Raw genomic sequence first — 14,411 nt, forward strand, 5'->3', positions numbered from 1 at the left:
TGCACTTGAAGGCACACCTGTTAATTGAAATGCATTCCAGGTGATTACCTCATGAAGCTAGTTGAGGGAGTACCAAGAGTGTGCAAAGCTGTCATCAAGGCAAAGGGTGGCTACTTTGAATAATATAAAATATATTTGTTTAACACTTTTTTGCTTACTAAATGATTCCATATGTGTTATTTCATGAGTTTGATGTGTTCACTATTATTCTACAATGTAGAAAATAGTAAAAATAAAGAAGACCTTGAATGAGTAGGTGTGTCCAAACTTTTGACTGATACTGTATTCACCAAGACCTGGAGAGTCACAGTGTGTGGTGCAATTATGAGACAAACAGACAGAGAGCATCTGTCTTGTCACTGGGCCAGAGGCAGAGCATCATAGAACCTGGGAGTTGGCACTGGATCTGAGAGGGGACAGTGGACTAGACGGAGAGGGGATCCTGACCTGTTGTCACACATTGATGGCCTCATACACTGTCAGGTCATAGCTGAGCCACAGCAACCTTACTACAGCTTTCAATTGGAGCGAATACACCAGCTCACTTTATGAAGCAGGATTTACTGTATCCCCAGCCATCCTCATTGTCCTTAAGAGAAGTGGTTATGATGTATATGTAACAGTGTAGGTTCCGTCCCTCTCTTCGCCCCAACCTGGGCTCGAACCAGGGACCCTTGCACACATCAACAACTGACACCCCACGAAGCATCGTTACCCATCGCGCCACAAAAGCCGCGGCCCTTGCAACGCAAGGGGCAACCCTACTTCAAGTCTCAGAGCGAGTGACGTCACCGATTGAAACGCTATTAGCGCGCACCACCGCTAACTAACTAGCCATTTCACATCGGTTACATATACATGCATATGGAATAATAATGTGTTCTCTTCTAAGGAAATAGGTCTGGTAATGGCACTGCTCCTACCAGGGCTGCCCACACCAGGGGTTACGAGACGCCATTCAACAATCTGATGTTCTGACCTTATGTTCAGGTCCCCATACACCAGTTTCTTCGTAATTTACATTAATTATGCATGGGATTAACATAAAGGCTTTGTACTGGTTTTACTTATAATGATCAATTGTACACCAGGGATTTTTTCCCAAATGTTATTGCAGTTGTAGTCATTTATGCGATACCATGGCGGTGGAATTGGTATGCCATCCAAACTGTCTCTGTCAATAATGCATGCGTGTGTGTGTATGATTGCATGTGCTACAATATGTCTTCGTTTGTATGATCAGCGTAAAGGGGTACACAGGAAGGGTATTTCGTCATGGTTCTGTAAGTGTGCTTTAGTGTAATATTTGTGTGGTTCCTGTGTGCATCCGAGAGTGATGTATATTCCCGTTTCTGTTACAATGTGTGATAGGCCTGCATGTACTGTACATGTATGCATATATTCAGTCTGTTCACTAGTAGCTTCAGTGTTTTCTCTCTCTCTCTCTATCCGTGTGTATGTGTGTTAGATGTGCCTACGTGCATCCCTATCTGAGGCTGTGGTAGGCACACAGCCGCAGTGGAGCTCATCTTCTCTTCCTCTTCAAGACGCCCTCCTTGCAGTGTGGAAATGAGCTGCAGCCAGTTGCCCCTCCTGTTCCGGTTCCCATTGGCCGAGAGGAGCCACCTCCCTCCCCAGCCTCATTGGTATGCAGGCAGTGCAGTGTCAGTGAGGAGAGGAGAGAGGAAAGAGGGAGCAGTCAGTGCTGCAGGGCAGAGGTTAGCGAGGAGAGTGAGTGAATGAGAGCTGCTGAATCTGCTGTTTGCTTGTTTTGCTGGGCTGCCTCCTTTCCACACAACACTTGCACCACAGAATACCCTGCCACCACTACAGACGCTGCTGATTACCACGCTAGTTAGCCACGGCGCTAACAGGAGAGCAAGGGGCCACCAGGAATCAAGCTAGCCGGGTTTCTCCATCCTTTGAGCAGGGGACGTAGCCGTGTCGTGTAGTGGAGGGGGCTGACGCTACGATTTAGTCACCCGCTCCTACCTCCCCCAACCCCACTCCCCGTCCCCTTCTCCCCAACCACCACCGGCAGCCTGCTTGCTCCTCCCTATGCCCTTGTCCTCGGCGGGTCCTCTCAACTCCCTGGCCAGTATATGGATAGAAGCTCCCTGTTTCAGCTCATACAAGAGCAGGTAAGCGAGCAAAGCAGCGGCGAGAGGTTTCTATGGTTACCGTCTCCTGCCAGCAGCCAGCCGCACTCTTTCTATCTAGGGATGAAAGACAAGAGGCAGGTGTTAGAACTGCTGCTAGGGGAGGGGGGAAGGGGCATGTGGTATTGTGTTACTTTCAAAAATAATTTGTACTTTATTTTATTTAGTAATTATTGACTTTATTTATTGAATTGCGTTGTTGGTTAAGGGCTTGTAAGCATTTCATGGTAAGGTCTACCTACACCTGTTGTATTCGGCGCATGTGACAAATAAAATTTGATGTCGGCATCAAATCAAATTTTGTCACATGCGCCGAATACAAACCTTACCATGAAATGCTTACTTACAAGCCCTTAACCAACAATGCAGTTTTAATAAAATAGTCTTAATAAAATATTTACTAAATATTTTTATTTATTTAAATAAGTAACACAAAATAACCGAGTCGATACCGAGTCGATGTGCATCGGTACAGGTTAGTCGAGGTCATTTGTACATGTAGGTAGGGGTAAAGTGATAATAAACAGCAAGTAGCAGCAGTGTAAAAGCAAAGGGGGGGGGGTGTCAATGCAAGTAGTCCCTGTGGCCATTTGATTAATTGTTCAGCAGTCTTATGGCTTGGGGGTTGAAGCTGTTAAGGAGTCTTTTGGACCTGGACTTGGCGCTCCGGTACCGCTTGCCATGGGTGACTTGGGTGACTGAAGTATTGACCATTTTTTGGGCCCTTCCTCTGACACCGCCTAGTATATAGGTCCTGGATGTCAGGAAGCTTTTTTTTAATACTTTTACCCATTTTCTCGCCAATTTTGTGGTATCCAATTGGTAGTTACAGGCTTGTCTCATCGCTGCAACTCCCGTACGGACTTGAGAGAGGCGAAGGTCAAGAGCCTTGCGTCCTCCGAAGCACGACCCAACCAAGCCGCACTGCTTCTTGACACAATGCCCATTTAACCCGAAAGCCATCCACACGAATGTGTCAGTGGAAACACCGTACACCTGGCGACTGTGCCAGCGTGCATGCGCCCAGCCTGCCACAGGAGTCGCTAGAGGGCAATGGGACAAGGACATCCCTGCTGGCCAAACCCTCCCCTAAACCAGGCGACGCTGGGCCAATTGTGCGCCGCCCCATGGGTCTCCCGGTCGCGGCCGGCTGCGATAAAGCCTGGACTCAAACCAGGATCTCTAGTGGCACAGCCATTAACTGCGATCCAGTGCCTTAGACCACTGCGCCAGTCGGGAGGCCCTGTCTTCAGCAAACTTAATGATGGTCTTGCTTGGCCACACAGTTGTGGGTGAACAGAGAGTACAGGGGAGGACTAAGCACGCACCCCAGAGGGGCCCCCATGTTCAAGATCAGCGTATCATGTGTTGTTGCCTACCCTTACCACCTGGGGGCAGCCCATCTGGAAGTCCAGGATCCAGTTGCATAGGGAGGTGTTTAGTCCCAGGGTCCTTAGCTTAGTGATGAGCTTTGTGGGCACTATTGTGTTGAACGCTGAGCTGTAGTCAATGAACAGCATTCTCATGCACAGTACCAGTCAAAAGTTTGGACACACCTACCCATTCAAGGGTTTTTCTTTGTTTTTACTATTTTCTACATTGTAGAATAATAGTGAAGACATCGAACTATGAAATAACACATATGGAATCATGTAATAACCAAAAAAGTGTTCAACAAATCAAAATATGTTTTATATTTGAGATTCTTCAAAGTAGCCACCCTTTGCCTTGATGACAGCTTTGCACACTCTTGGCATTCTTTCAACCAGCTTCATGAGGTAGTCACCTGGAATGCATTTCAATTAACAGGTGTGCCTTGTTAAAAGTTAATTTGTGGAATTTCTTTCCTTAATGCGTTTGAGCCAATCGGTTGTGTTGTGACAAGGTAGGGGGGGTATACAGAAGATAGCCCTATTTGGTTAAAGACCAAGTCCATATTATGGCAAGAACAGTTCAAATAAGCAAAGAGAAACGACAGTCCATCATTACTTTAAGACATGAAGGTCAGTCAATACGGAAAATGTCAAGAACTTTTAAAGTTTCTTCAACGCAAATACCCTCAAGTGCTGTGATGAAACTGGCTCTCATGATCGCCACAGGAAAAGAAGACCCAGAGTTATCTCTGCTGCAGAGGATAAGGTCATTAGAGTTAACTGCACCTCAGATTGCAGCCCAAATAAGTAACCGACACATCTCAACATCAACTGTTCAAAGGCGACTGCGTGAATCAGGCCTTCATGGTTGAATAGCTGCAAAGAAACCACTACTAAAGGACACCAATAATAAGAAGAGACTTGATGGGCCAATAAACACGAGCAATGAACATTAGACCAGTGGAAATCTGTCCTTTTGCCTGATATGTCCAAATTTGAGATTTTTGTTCCAACCTCCGTGTCTTTGTGAGACGCAGAGTAGGTGAACGGATGATCTCCGCATGTGTGGTTCCCACTGTGAGGTATGGAGGAGGTGGTGTGGGGGTGCTTTGATGGTGACACTGTCTGTGATTTATTTAGAATTTAAGGCACCCTTAACCAGCATGGCTACCACAGCATTCTGCAGGGATACGCCATCCCATCTGGTTTGGGCTTAGTGGGACTATCATTTGTTTTTCAAAAGAACAATGACCCAAAACATACCTCTAGGCTGTGTAAGGGCTATTTGACCAAGAAGGAGATTGATGAAGTGCAGCATCAGATGACCTGGCCTCCACAATCACCCAACCTCAACCCAATTGAGATGGTTTGGGATGAGGTGGAAAAGCAGCCAACAAGTGCTCAACATATGTGGTAACTCCTTCAAGATTGTTGGAAAAATATTCTTCATGAAGCTGGTTAAGAGAATGCCATGAGTGTGCAAAGCTGTCATCAAGACAAATGGTGGCTACTTTGAAGAATCTAAAATCTAAAATATATTTTGATTTGTTTAACACTTTTTTGGGTACTACATGATTCCATATGTGTTATTCCATAGTTTTGATGTCTTCACTTTTATTCTACAGTGTAGGAAATAGTCAAAATAAAGAAAACCCTTGAATGAATAGGTGTGTCAACTTTTGACTGGTACTGTAAGTGTTCCTTTTTTCCAGGTGGGAAAGCTCTGCGTGGAGTGCGATTGAGGTTGTGTCATCTGTGGATCTGTTGGGGTGCTTTGCGAATTGGAGTGTGTCTAGGGTTTCCAGGATGAAGGTGTTGATGTGAGCCATGACTAGCCTTTCAAAGCACGTTATGGCTACCGACGTAAGTGCTACAGCGCGGTAGTCATTTAGGCAGGTTACCTTCGCTTTCTTGGGCACAGGGACTATGGTGGTCTGCTTGAAACATGTAGGTATTACAGACTCGGTCAGGGAGAGGTTGAAAATGTCAGTGAAGACAGTTGGTCCGTGCATGCTCTTAGTACATGTCCTGGTAATCCATTTGACTCTGCGGCCTTGTGAATATTGACTTGTTAAAAGGTCTTGCTCATATCGGCTACGGAGTGCGTGATGAACAGCTGGTTCTCTCATGCATGCGTCACTGTTGCTGGCCTCGAAGCGATCAAATAAGGCATTTATCCCATCTGGTAGGCGCAAGGCACTGGGCAGCTCGCAGCTGGGTTTCCCTTTGTAGGGTGTAATAGTTTGCAAGCCTTGCCACATCCGACGACCGTCAGAGCTGGTGTAGTAGGATTCAATCTTAGTCCTGTATTGACGCTTTGCCTGTTTGAAGGTTCGTCTGAGGGCATAGCGGGATTTCTTATAAGCCTCCGGATTAGTGTCCCGCTCTTTGAAAGCGGCAGCTCTAGCCTTTAGCTCGGTGCGGATGTTGCCTGTAATCCATGGCTTCTGGTTTGGATATGTATGTACAATCACTGTCGGGGCAACGTGGTCAATTCACTTATTGATGAAGCCAGTGACTGAGTTGGTATACTCCTCAATGACATTGGATGAATCCTGGAACATATTCCAGTCTGTGCTAGCAAAACAATCCTGTAGCGTAGCATCCGTGTCATCTGACCACTTCTGTATTGAGCTAGTCACTAGTACTTCCTGCTTAAGTTTTTTCTTGTACGCCAGAATCAGGAGGATAGAATTATGGTCAGATTTTCCAAATGGAGGGCGAGGGAGAGCCTTGTACGCGTCTATGTGTGTGGAGTAAAGGTGGTCTTGAGTACTCTGCCTCTGGCGAGCAATACCTCGAGACTACCTTAATATTAGACATCGCGCACCAGCTGTTATTGACAAATAGACTCACACCCTCACCCCTCGTCTTACCGGATGTAGCTGTTCTGTCCTGCCGATGCACGGAAAACCCAGCCAAATGTATATTATCTGTGTCGTCGTTCAGCCACAACTTGGTGAAACATAAACTATTACAGTTTTTAATATCTCGTTGGTAGGATAGTCTCGAACGGAGCTAATCCAGTTTATTCTCCAGTGATTGCACGTTGGCCAATAGAACGGATGGTAGAGGCGGGTTACCCACTCGCCAACGAATTCTCACAAGGCAACATGATCTCTGCCCCCTGTATTTATTTCCTTATTTTCTTCATGCCATGGGCCTTGTATGGGAGCAACATTATATCCTTCTTGTCACTCATTAAATAAAAAATCTTTGTCTAGTTCGAGGTGAGTAATCGCTGTTCTGATATCCAGAATCTCTTTTTGGTCGTAAGAGACGGTAGCATCAACATTATGTACAAAATTAAAAAAGGTCAGATCATGTGTCACAGTTTGTAGAGGTGGAAATGGCATGTTTTCCTGGTTTACCTGTGCAGCAGTGATAAGAATGAATGGTTAAACTCTGGATGAAATAGATTTAGTGTGAATGAATGGATTGTAGGAAGCAGTGGTCACGGGGTAATTTATCTGTAGATGGTTGGTCCTAACCTGATGATTTTACTGTAGTCAGTAGGGCAATCATCTGGGCACTAGCTTGTACCTATGTTGTTGTGTGCCATAGGTCTGTCTAGGTGTCTGGTATTTTTCCTATTCCTTGTGTATCTCAGACATATTGACAGATTTTCCTCTTGGTTACATAACAACCCAGGGGCAATGCTGTGCTTTGCAGTATCAAGATCCAGCACCAGTGGTGTAAAGTACTTCTTAAGTAGTTTTTGGGGGTATCTGTAATTTACTTTACTATTTATATTTGTGACTACTTTTACTTAACTACATTCCTAAAGAAAATAATGTACTTTTTACTCCATACATTTTCCCTGACACCCGAAGTACTCGTTACATTTTGAATGCCTTGCAGGACAAGAAAATGGTCCAAATCACACTTATCAAGAGAACATCCCTGGTCATCCCTACTGCCTCTGATCTGGCGGACTCAATCAACAAACATGTTTCGTTTGTAAATTATGTCTGACTGTTGGAGTGTGCCGCTGGGTATCCATAAATGTAAAAAAACTAGAAAATGGTGCTGTCTGGTTTGCTTTATATAAGGAATTGGGTTATTATATATATTTTTTTACATTTGATACTTAAAGATGCACTATGCAGAAATCGTTCTGCCATTTCCTGGTTACTAAAATTCTAATAGTTCGCCTAATTTCGGTTTATGTGACAAAACAAGCAGTCATTGTGTAGAAAATCATTATTCCATCTAAACCGCTGTGAAGTATATTTTCCATAACCAAAAATATTGTATATTCAGCAGTTAGAAGCTGGTGTAAATGACGCAAAAACTAAATTTCAGAACGGGAAGCATAGAAATAGGACACATTTCTTAGACTTGCCTTCAACTGGAATTAAAGGTCTATAACTCACATTTCTATATGAATTTGGTCAGGTCACTGAAAAAGTTATATATTGTAGCGTTATATTTTAGCAATTACATTTAGTTTTGATACTTAAGTATATTTAAAACCAAATCCTTTTAGACCTTACTCAAGTAGTATTTGACTTTCACTTTTACTTGAGTCATTTTCTATTAAGGTGTCTTTACTTTTACTCAAGTATGACAACTGGGTACTTTTTTCCACCATTGTCCAGCACAGGCTACAGCCTCAAGCACTCTTTTCAGGTCTCTCAGGAAGCATTTATTCAACTTTGAACATTTTTCAATTTTTTCAGTTTTAGTATTTAAAGCGTTTTGCTAGTTAAATCAAAGACTACTTTAATGTTTTTTTTTATCAATGTCTAATGTGCATCGTATCAATGTCTAATGTGCATCGTGCCACCCCCTCATCCCTCATTCACGTTATTGGCTGGCTGGACCAATCCACTGTTCTGTGGCACCAGCTGGGGATTTGGCTGATTGACAGATTGGGCACCGAGAGGGAGGCATCGATTATCTGCTGCAGGGTCTAAGGGTCACGAGTGGACCATCAGTAACACATTGATCAACAGACTTAGAGGTGCGTGCGTTTGTGGGTACCTGAAGTTCTCACAAGGATAGTAAAACAAGGAGAATTTGGACGTTAGTACATTTTGCCGATAACCAGGAAAATGTATTTTTTAGGCTTAGGGGTTAGGTTTAGGGTTTGGGATACAATTAGGGTTAGAATTAAGGTTAGGCCGGGCCTCCCGAGTGGTGCAGCGGTCTAAAGCACTGGATCGTAGTGCTAGATGCGTTACTACAGACCTGGGTTCATTCCCGGGCTGTGCCACAACCGGCCGTGGCTGGGAGTCCCATAGGACAGTGTACAATTGGCCCAGCGTAATCTGGGTTAGGGGAGGGTTTGGTCGGGGGGGCTTTACTTGGCTCATCGAGCTCTTGTGGCGGGCCGGGCGCCTGCAGGCTGACCCCATCGTCAGTTGAACGGAATTAAGGTTAGAAGTTAGGGTTAGTGGTTAGGTATAGTTTTAAAGTTAGGGGTTATGGTTAGGTTTAGGGAAAATATGATTTTGGATGGGAATCAATTCTTTGGTCGCCACAAGGATAGCAATACAAACTGGTGTGTGTGCGTGCTTGTTTTACCCTACCTTTTTTTCAATATTTGTGTGTGTGTGTGTGTGTGTGTGTGTGTGTGTGTGTGTTTATGTATGAGAAGAAGGTGAAAAGCCACCAAGGAATATTGTGTGAATATCAATGTGGTAAAAGGATGTCCTGTGGTCATGGTGGTGGTTTTCAAAGTTTTCGAGCAGCAGCATGCATAGTGAATCATTTATGAGCAATTCATTGAAGGTGCACAGGTAGAGGGAATTCTTTAGCTTTAATGTGTCTGGTTTCAATGGAGAAAAACTGTCTTTATGTTAGCCCGGGAAAGCAACGAAGTTGTGTGCATGTCAACATCTATTTATCCATAATGTGTGGCAGACCTCAACTTGAAAGTAGAGTAGACCAATATTTTCTCCCCTAAGAGATACTTGTTGTTCTTGTCTCCTCAAAATATCTCTGAAGGCTATATTTTCATAGGCTCAGATGTGTAGACATTCATGTAGGCCTAGATCAGCAGGTTGAGTTCATGTTGGTCTAGTCTCCTTTCACTCATATAGGGCTATGAGTGGAGTTGTGCTACATGTAGCTAGTTGCATGTACCTCTCATATTGGGCTGCTACATCAGACTGCAGCACGAGAGAGAGAGAGTAGCTACACGAGTGAGTTTTATTAGTCTTTGTCTGCAGGAGGTAGCAGCGCTGAGCTCAGGCTATTTCTGTCCCATGCAGGCACATACACTCACTGACTCAGACTCAGACTCATACTCTTAGCCTTGACAAACACAGACACACTCACACTTAATAAGGAAATTGGCAGCCAAAGCTCGAGCTCCACCATCACTGAGCCATGCAATCGTTAGTTGATTAATATCTCCTTTGCAATTCCCCTCTTTATCAGAGCTATTTTCACCTGCTAGATAAAGACTGATGATCTGAGGACAGTGTTATACAGTTTTGACGTGTATATATGCCAACCATAGCAAGGATGAGGTTCTTATTTTCCCTTTCATCGAGGTCTGATGCCATCAGCATGGTGCTTTTCATGCATAGCATTTGAGAAATGTCTCCTGCTGCTGTTTGTGTGACTGTGTGTCAAAGGGAGAAAATGTAGTCATGGATTCGACATGAATCAAGGAGTTTTGCTCTCTCTGTGTAGAGCGAGAGTAGAGACTAGAGAGAGAGAGAGAGAGAGAGAGAGCTGTTGTCGTGGCCTGACTGACACCATCTTGCAGTCAGTGCCACAGTAGCCTAGAATGCTGCTGATGTATAATAATTAGAGGGCCCAGTTGTCAAAGAACAGCAGTGGATCCTGGGGGCACTGGAGCTGATTCACTGCTTAGCTCAGACGCTGTCGCTATGGTAATACACTGCCACGCAAATATTACTGCAACACTGATACTACTCTCATACTACAGCAATACTCAGATGCTACATGTATACTACTACCGTGCTATCCTTGTACTCTGGTATGGAAATTAAGGATTTTGGGCACTGGCATAGCAGGCTAGTAGACCACAATTTTTACTAGCCCAGTCTGAAAAGTACTAGCGTTGCTTATACTACCCTGCTTATACTACAACACTACTACACCACTCTGATACTACTACATTACTTAAAATATTACTACACTTCTACAATGCTACATTACTACACTCATGCTACTACAGTACTACACTCTTACTACTACATAGATAGGTACTGCACAAATACTTACTGAAAGTACCTAGATTTGCTGTGTGACGTACTGTAGGCACACACAGACCCATCCATTTTAGTCTGGATGTGAGGATGTAGATCTTGCAATGTGGACAAACAAAGCTTCCTTTTTATTTAGGGCCAAGGTTCCCAGGTCAGGGTTTCCTCCCCCTCCCACTGTAGTGCTGGCCTCAGTTAAGTGACACCTGCTCTGGGGTTAGCCTCAGTGGCTGGTTGTCTGCTGACGGTAATAGTCTTGAGGGTTAACGACGTGATCTTTCCCCTGCAGTCAGCACAGCCGTCTCCTCCTCCTCCACACTATTTCATCCCCTTATCTTCATCCATCCCCTTCTACTTGCTCCCACCCTATTTTCTTCACTCCATCTTGTTTTTCTCTATTTTTGTTAACCCATTCACCCTCTTCATCCGCAGGTCCTGCTGTCACCCCCCCGACCCCTTAGCCCTCACCTCTTTCATCATCCCTTTTTCACCAGCCCATCCTTCTATCCATTCCTCTAATTATCTCTCCATCCATCTATGTCCTTCTTTCCCTACTCCAGTGCTCTCTACCCCCTCCTCTCTCAATCCCCCCTCGTAAAAGGGAAATGGGAAAGCTGTGACACACAGGAAACCCGTAACCATGGCGACGATGTGGCTTGTCAACGCATTATTATTCTCACACACACACACACACACACACACACACACACACACACACACACACACACACACACACACACACACACACACACACACACACACACACACACACACAGTCATGGACCCCACTACCCTTACTAAGAAAAAAAGGTGAAGCTTATAACCTAACGTTCATTCGTCTCTGTTTTCCTCACTGAATGTATTGATTGTTAATCATCATAATTACCAACAAGGACCAATCTTTCTTCACCTTCATTCTCAGCTCCCGTACTTGTGTAACACCCTTCCAGTAGAAGGTTAGGCAAATACTGTCTCTATTTACAGTATAGGCTACAGTTCAATTTGCAGTGTAAAACCCCACATGGTAACCGTGGCGATGTGACAATGACATATGGGGCCAGACAGTGATCAGACTTCGTGGCTCCTCTGTGTGCCCGGGTGAGAGATGGTGGAGAGGATCCTATTAGAATCTTGTGTGTGGAACTGTGGATGCAGAGCACCGGAGTGTGTCACAGACTTCTGATAGACTTGGACTGTTGGAGTGTGTTAGAGCCGTCTGACTGACTGAATGCTACACAGTGGTTGAGCAGTCTCTGACGTTCTCTCTTTTCCTCTATTTCTCTCGCTCTCCTCGCTCTCTATATACAGTGGCAAGAAAAAGTATGTGAACCCTTTGGAATTACCTGGATTTCTGCATAAATTGGTCATCAAATTTGATCTGATCTTCACAAACAATAAACAAACATAGTGTGCTTAAACTAATAACACACATATTATTGTATTTTTCTTGTCTATATTGAATACATAATTTAAACATTCACAGTGTAGGTTGGAAAAAGTATGTGAACCCCTAGGCTAATTGGAGTCAGGAGTCAACTAACCTGGAGTCGAATCAATGAGACGAGATTGTAGATTTTGGTTAGAGCTGCCTTGCCCTATAAAAAACACTCACAAAATTTGAGTTTCTATTCACAGGGAGCATTGCCTGATGTGAACCATGCCTTGAACAAAAGAGATCTCAGAAGACCTAAGATTAAGAATTGTTGACTTGCATAAAGCTGGAAAGGGTTACAAAGTATCACTAAAAGCATTGATGTTCATCAGTCCACGGTAAGACATTGTCTATAAATAGAAAAATTCAACACTGTTGCTACTCTCCCTAGGAGTGGCCGTCCTGCAAAGATGACTGCAAGAGCACAGTGCAGAATGTTCAATGAGGTTAAGAAGAATCCTAGAGTGTCAGCAGAAGACATACATAAATCTCTGGAACATGCTAACATCTCCGTTGACGAGTCTACGATACGTAAAACACTAAACAAGAATGGTGTTCATGGGAGGATACTACGGAAGAAGCCACTGCTGTCCAAAAAAAAACATTGCTGCACGTCTGAAGTTTGCACAAGTGCACCTTGATGTTCCACAGCGCTACTGGCAAAATATTTTGAGTTGTTTGGAAGGAACACAACACTATGTGTGGAGAAAAAAAGGCACAGCACACATGATGCTCCCTCCACCAAGTATGGTGGAGGGAGCATCATGGTTTGGGGCTGCCTCAGGCCCTGGACAGCTTGCTATCATCAACGGAAAAAGGAATTCCCAAGTTTATCAAGCCATTTTGCAGGAGAGTGTTAGGCTATCTGTCTGCCAATTGAAGCTCTACAGAAGTTGGGTGACGCAACAGGACAACAGCACAAATCACAGAAGTAAATCAACAACAGAATGGCTTCAACAGAGAAAAAAAATACGCCTTTTGGAGTTGCCCAGTCAGTCCTGACCTCAACCCGATTGAGATGCTGTGGCATGACCTCAAGAGCAGTTCACACCAAACATTCCAAGAATATTGCTGAACTGAAACAATTTTGTAAAGAGGAATGGTCCAAAATTCCTCCTGACCGTGCAGGTCTGATCCACAACTACAGAAAATGTTTGGTTGAGGTTTTTGATGCCAAAGGAGGGTCACCCAAATTGTATGACCAATTTATGCAGATATCCACATATTTCCAAAGGGTTCACATACTTTTTCTTGCAAATGTATCCATACCCCTCCCTCCCTCTCTCCCCATCCTATCATCCTAGCGCCCTACACTCAGCCTATGCAAAATGTTGGCCTTATCTGCAACCCTTCTTTCTCTCCCCAGGGGCAGAATAGGCTGTGTTTAAACAAACCTCTGTGAACACACAGTAAGGGGATTAAGTAAAAATAGATCTGGGACATTTTTTCTTTCTTGGTTCATTCTCATCCATGCATTTGCTTTAGCCGCATTTCAGGAAGCCACTTCCCAAGCTCAAGACTGTCAGGCCCAGCCAGCGAGGGGCCCCGGCATTCAGCCAATATTACTCAGTGTGTGATATGTTCGCGAGATGACTGAGAAGGGAGATGGCTCAGATTACTGATGTGTGTGTGTGTCCATGTGTGTATTTGTGTTCGTGTCGGTGTGTGTGTGTACTTTTGTATGGGCCTGTTGGGATGGAAAATGACTTCACAACAAAGTCTGTGATTGTGAAAACACAAGAATTTACAGTATTTGCTGTTAGCTCCCTACCATTTCAGAAGGCTGATAACATTTGGTTGCTTGCATCAACATGGCAAACATGCAGGGCCGGTTCCAGGCATAAGCGACATAAACGGTCACTTAGGGCCCCGGCCGCTAGGAGGGCCCCGGCCGCTAGGAGGCCCCCATCCTGAGAGTAAGAATAGTAGAACACACAAGGTGCAATTTCAAAATTTGTTTGTGCATCAGCAGTTTTTCTCTTATGTCAGTCACTGACAGTCACTCAATTAGCCCTGTCCGCTAACCATTTTTAGATTGGTAGTTAGTCTAGCAAGCTATCTAAACTTGTAGTAATCATGGCCGAATACTGACTGGGCACGCAAGGCACGTGCCCAGGGTCCCTGACCTCCAGGGAGCTCCATTTGATTTTGTTAGTCATTCTCACTCGGATATCATATTAACATGGCATAAGTCATTACAAAATGTGTAGAATTGCAGGAAAATAGCTTTTAAACCTGCCAACATTTTTCTCCGCCCATAGCA

At 44.3% G+C, this 14,411-nt stretch overlaps 1 protein-coding gene across 1 annotated transcript in view; it reads left to right on the plus strand.

The window, feature by feature from the left end:
* Positions 1-1,669: 1,669 nt before the first annotated feature.
* Positions 1,670-14,411, plus strand: part of LOC106578257 (rhomboid-related protein 1) — a 73,846-nt gene continuing 61,104 nt past the window's right edge. Inside the window, exon 1 of the mRNA XM_014156915.2 lies at positions 1,670-2,141. Coding sequence (XP_014012390.1) covers positions 2,103-2,141 — 39 coding nt within the window. The 5' untranslated portion in view covers positions 1,670-2,102. The remainder of the gene's footprint in view (positions 2,142-14,411) is intronic.

The sequence above is a fragment of the Salmo salar genome, chromosome ssa19, assembly GCF_905237065.1.
Source record: "Salmo salar chromosome ssa19, Ssal_v3.1, whole genome shotgun sequence".
Classification (NCBI taxonomy): domain Eukaryota; kingdom Metazoa; phylum Chordata; class Actinopteri; order Salmoniformes; family Salmonidae; genus Salmo; species Salmo salar.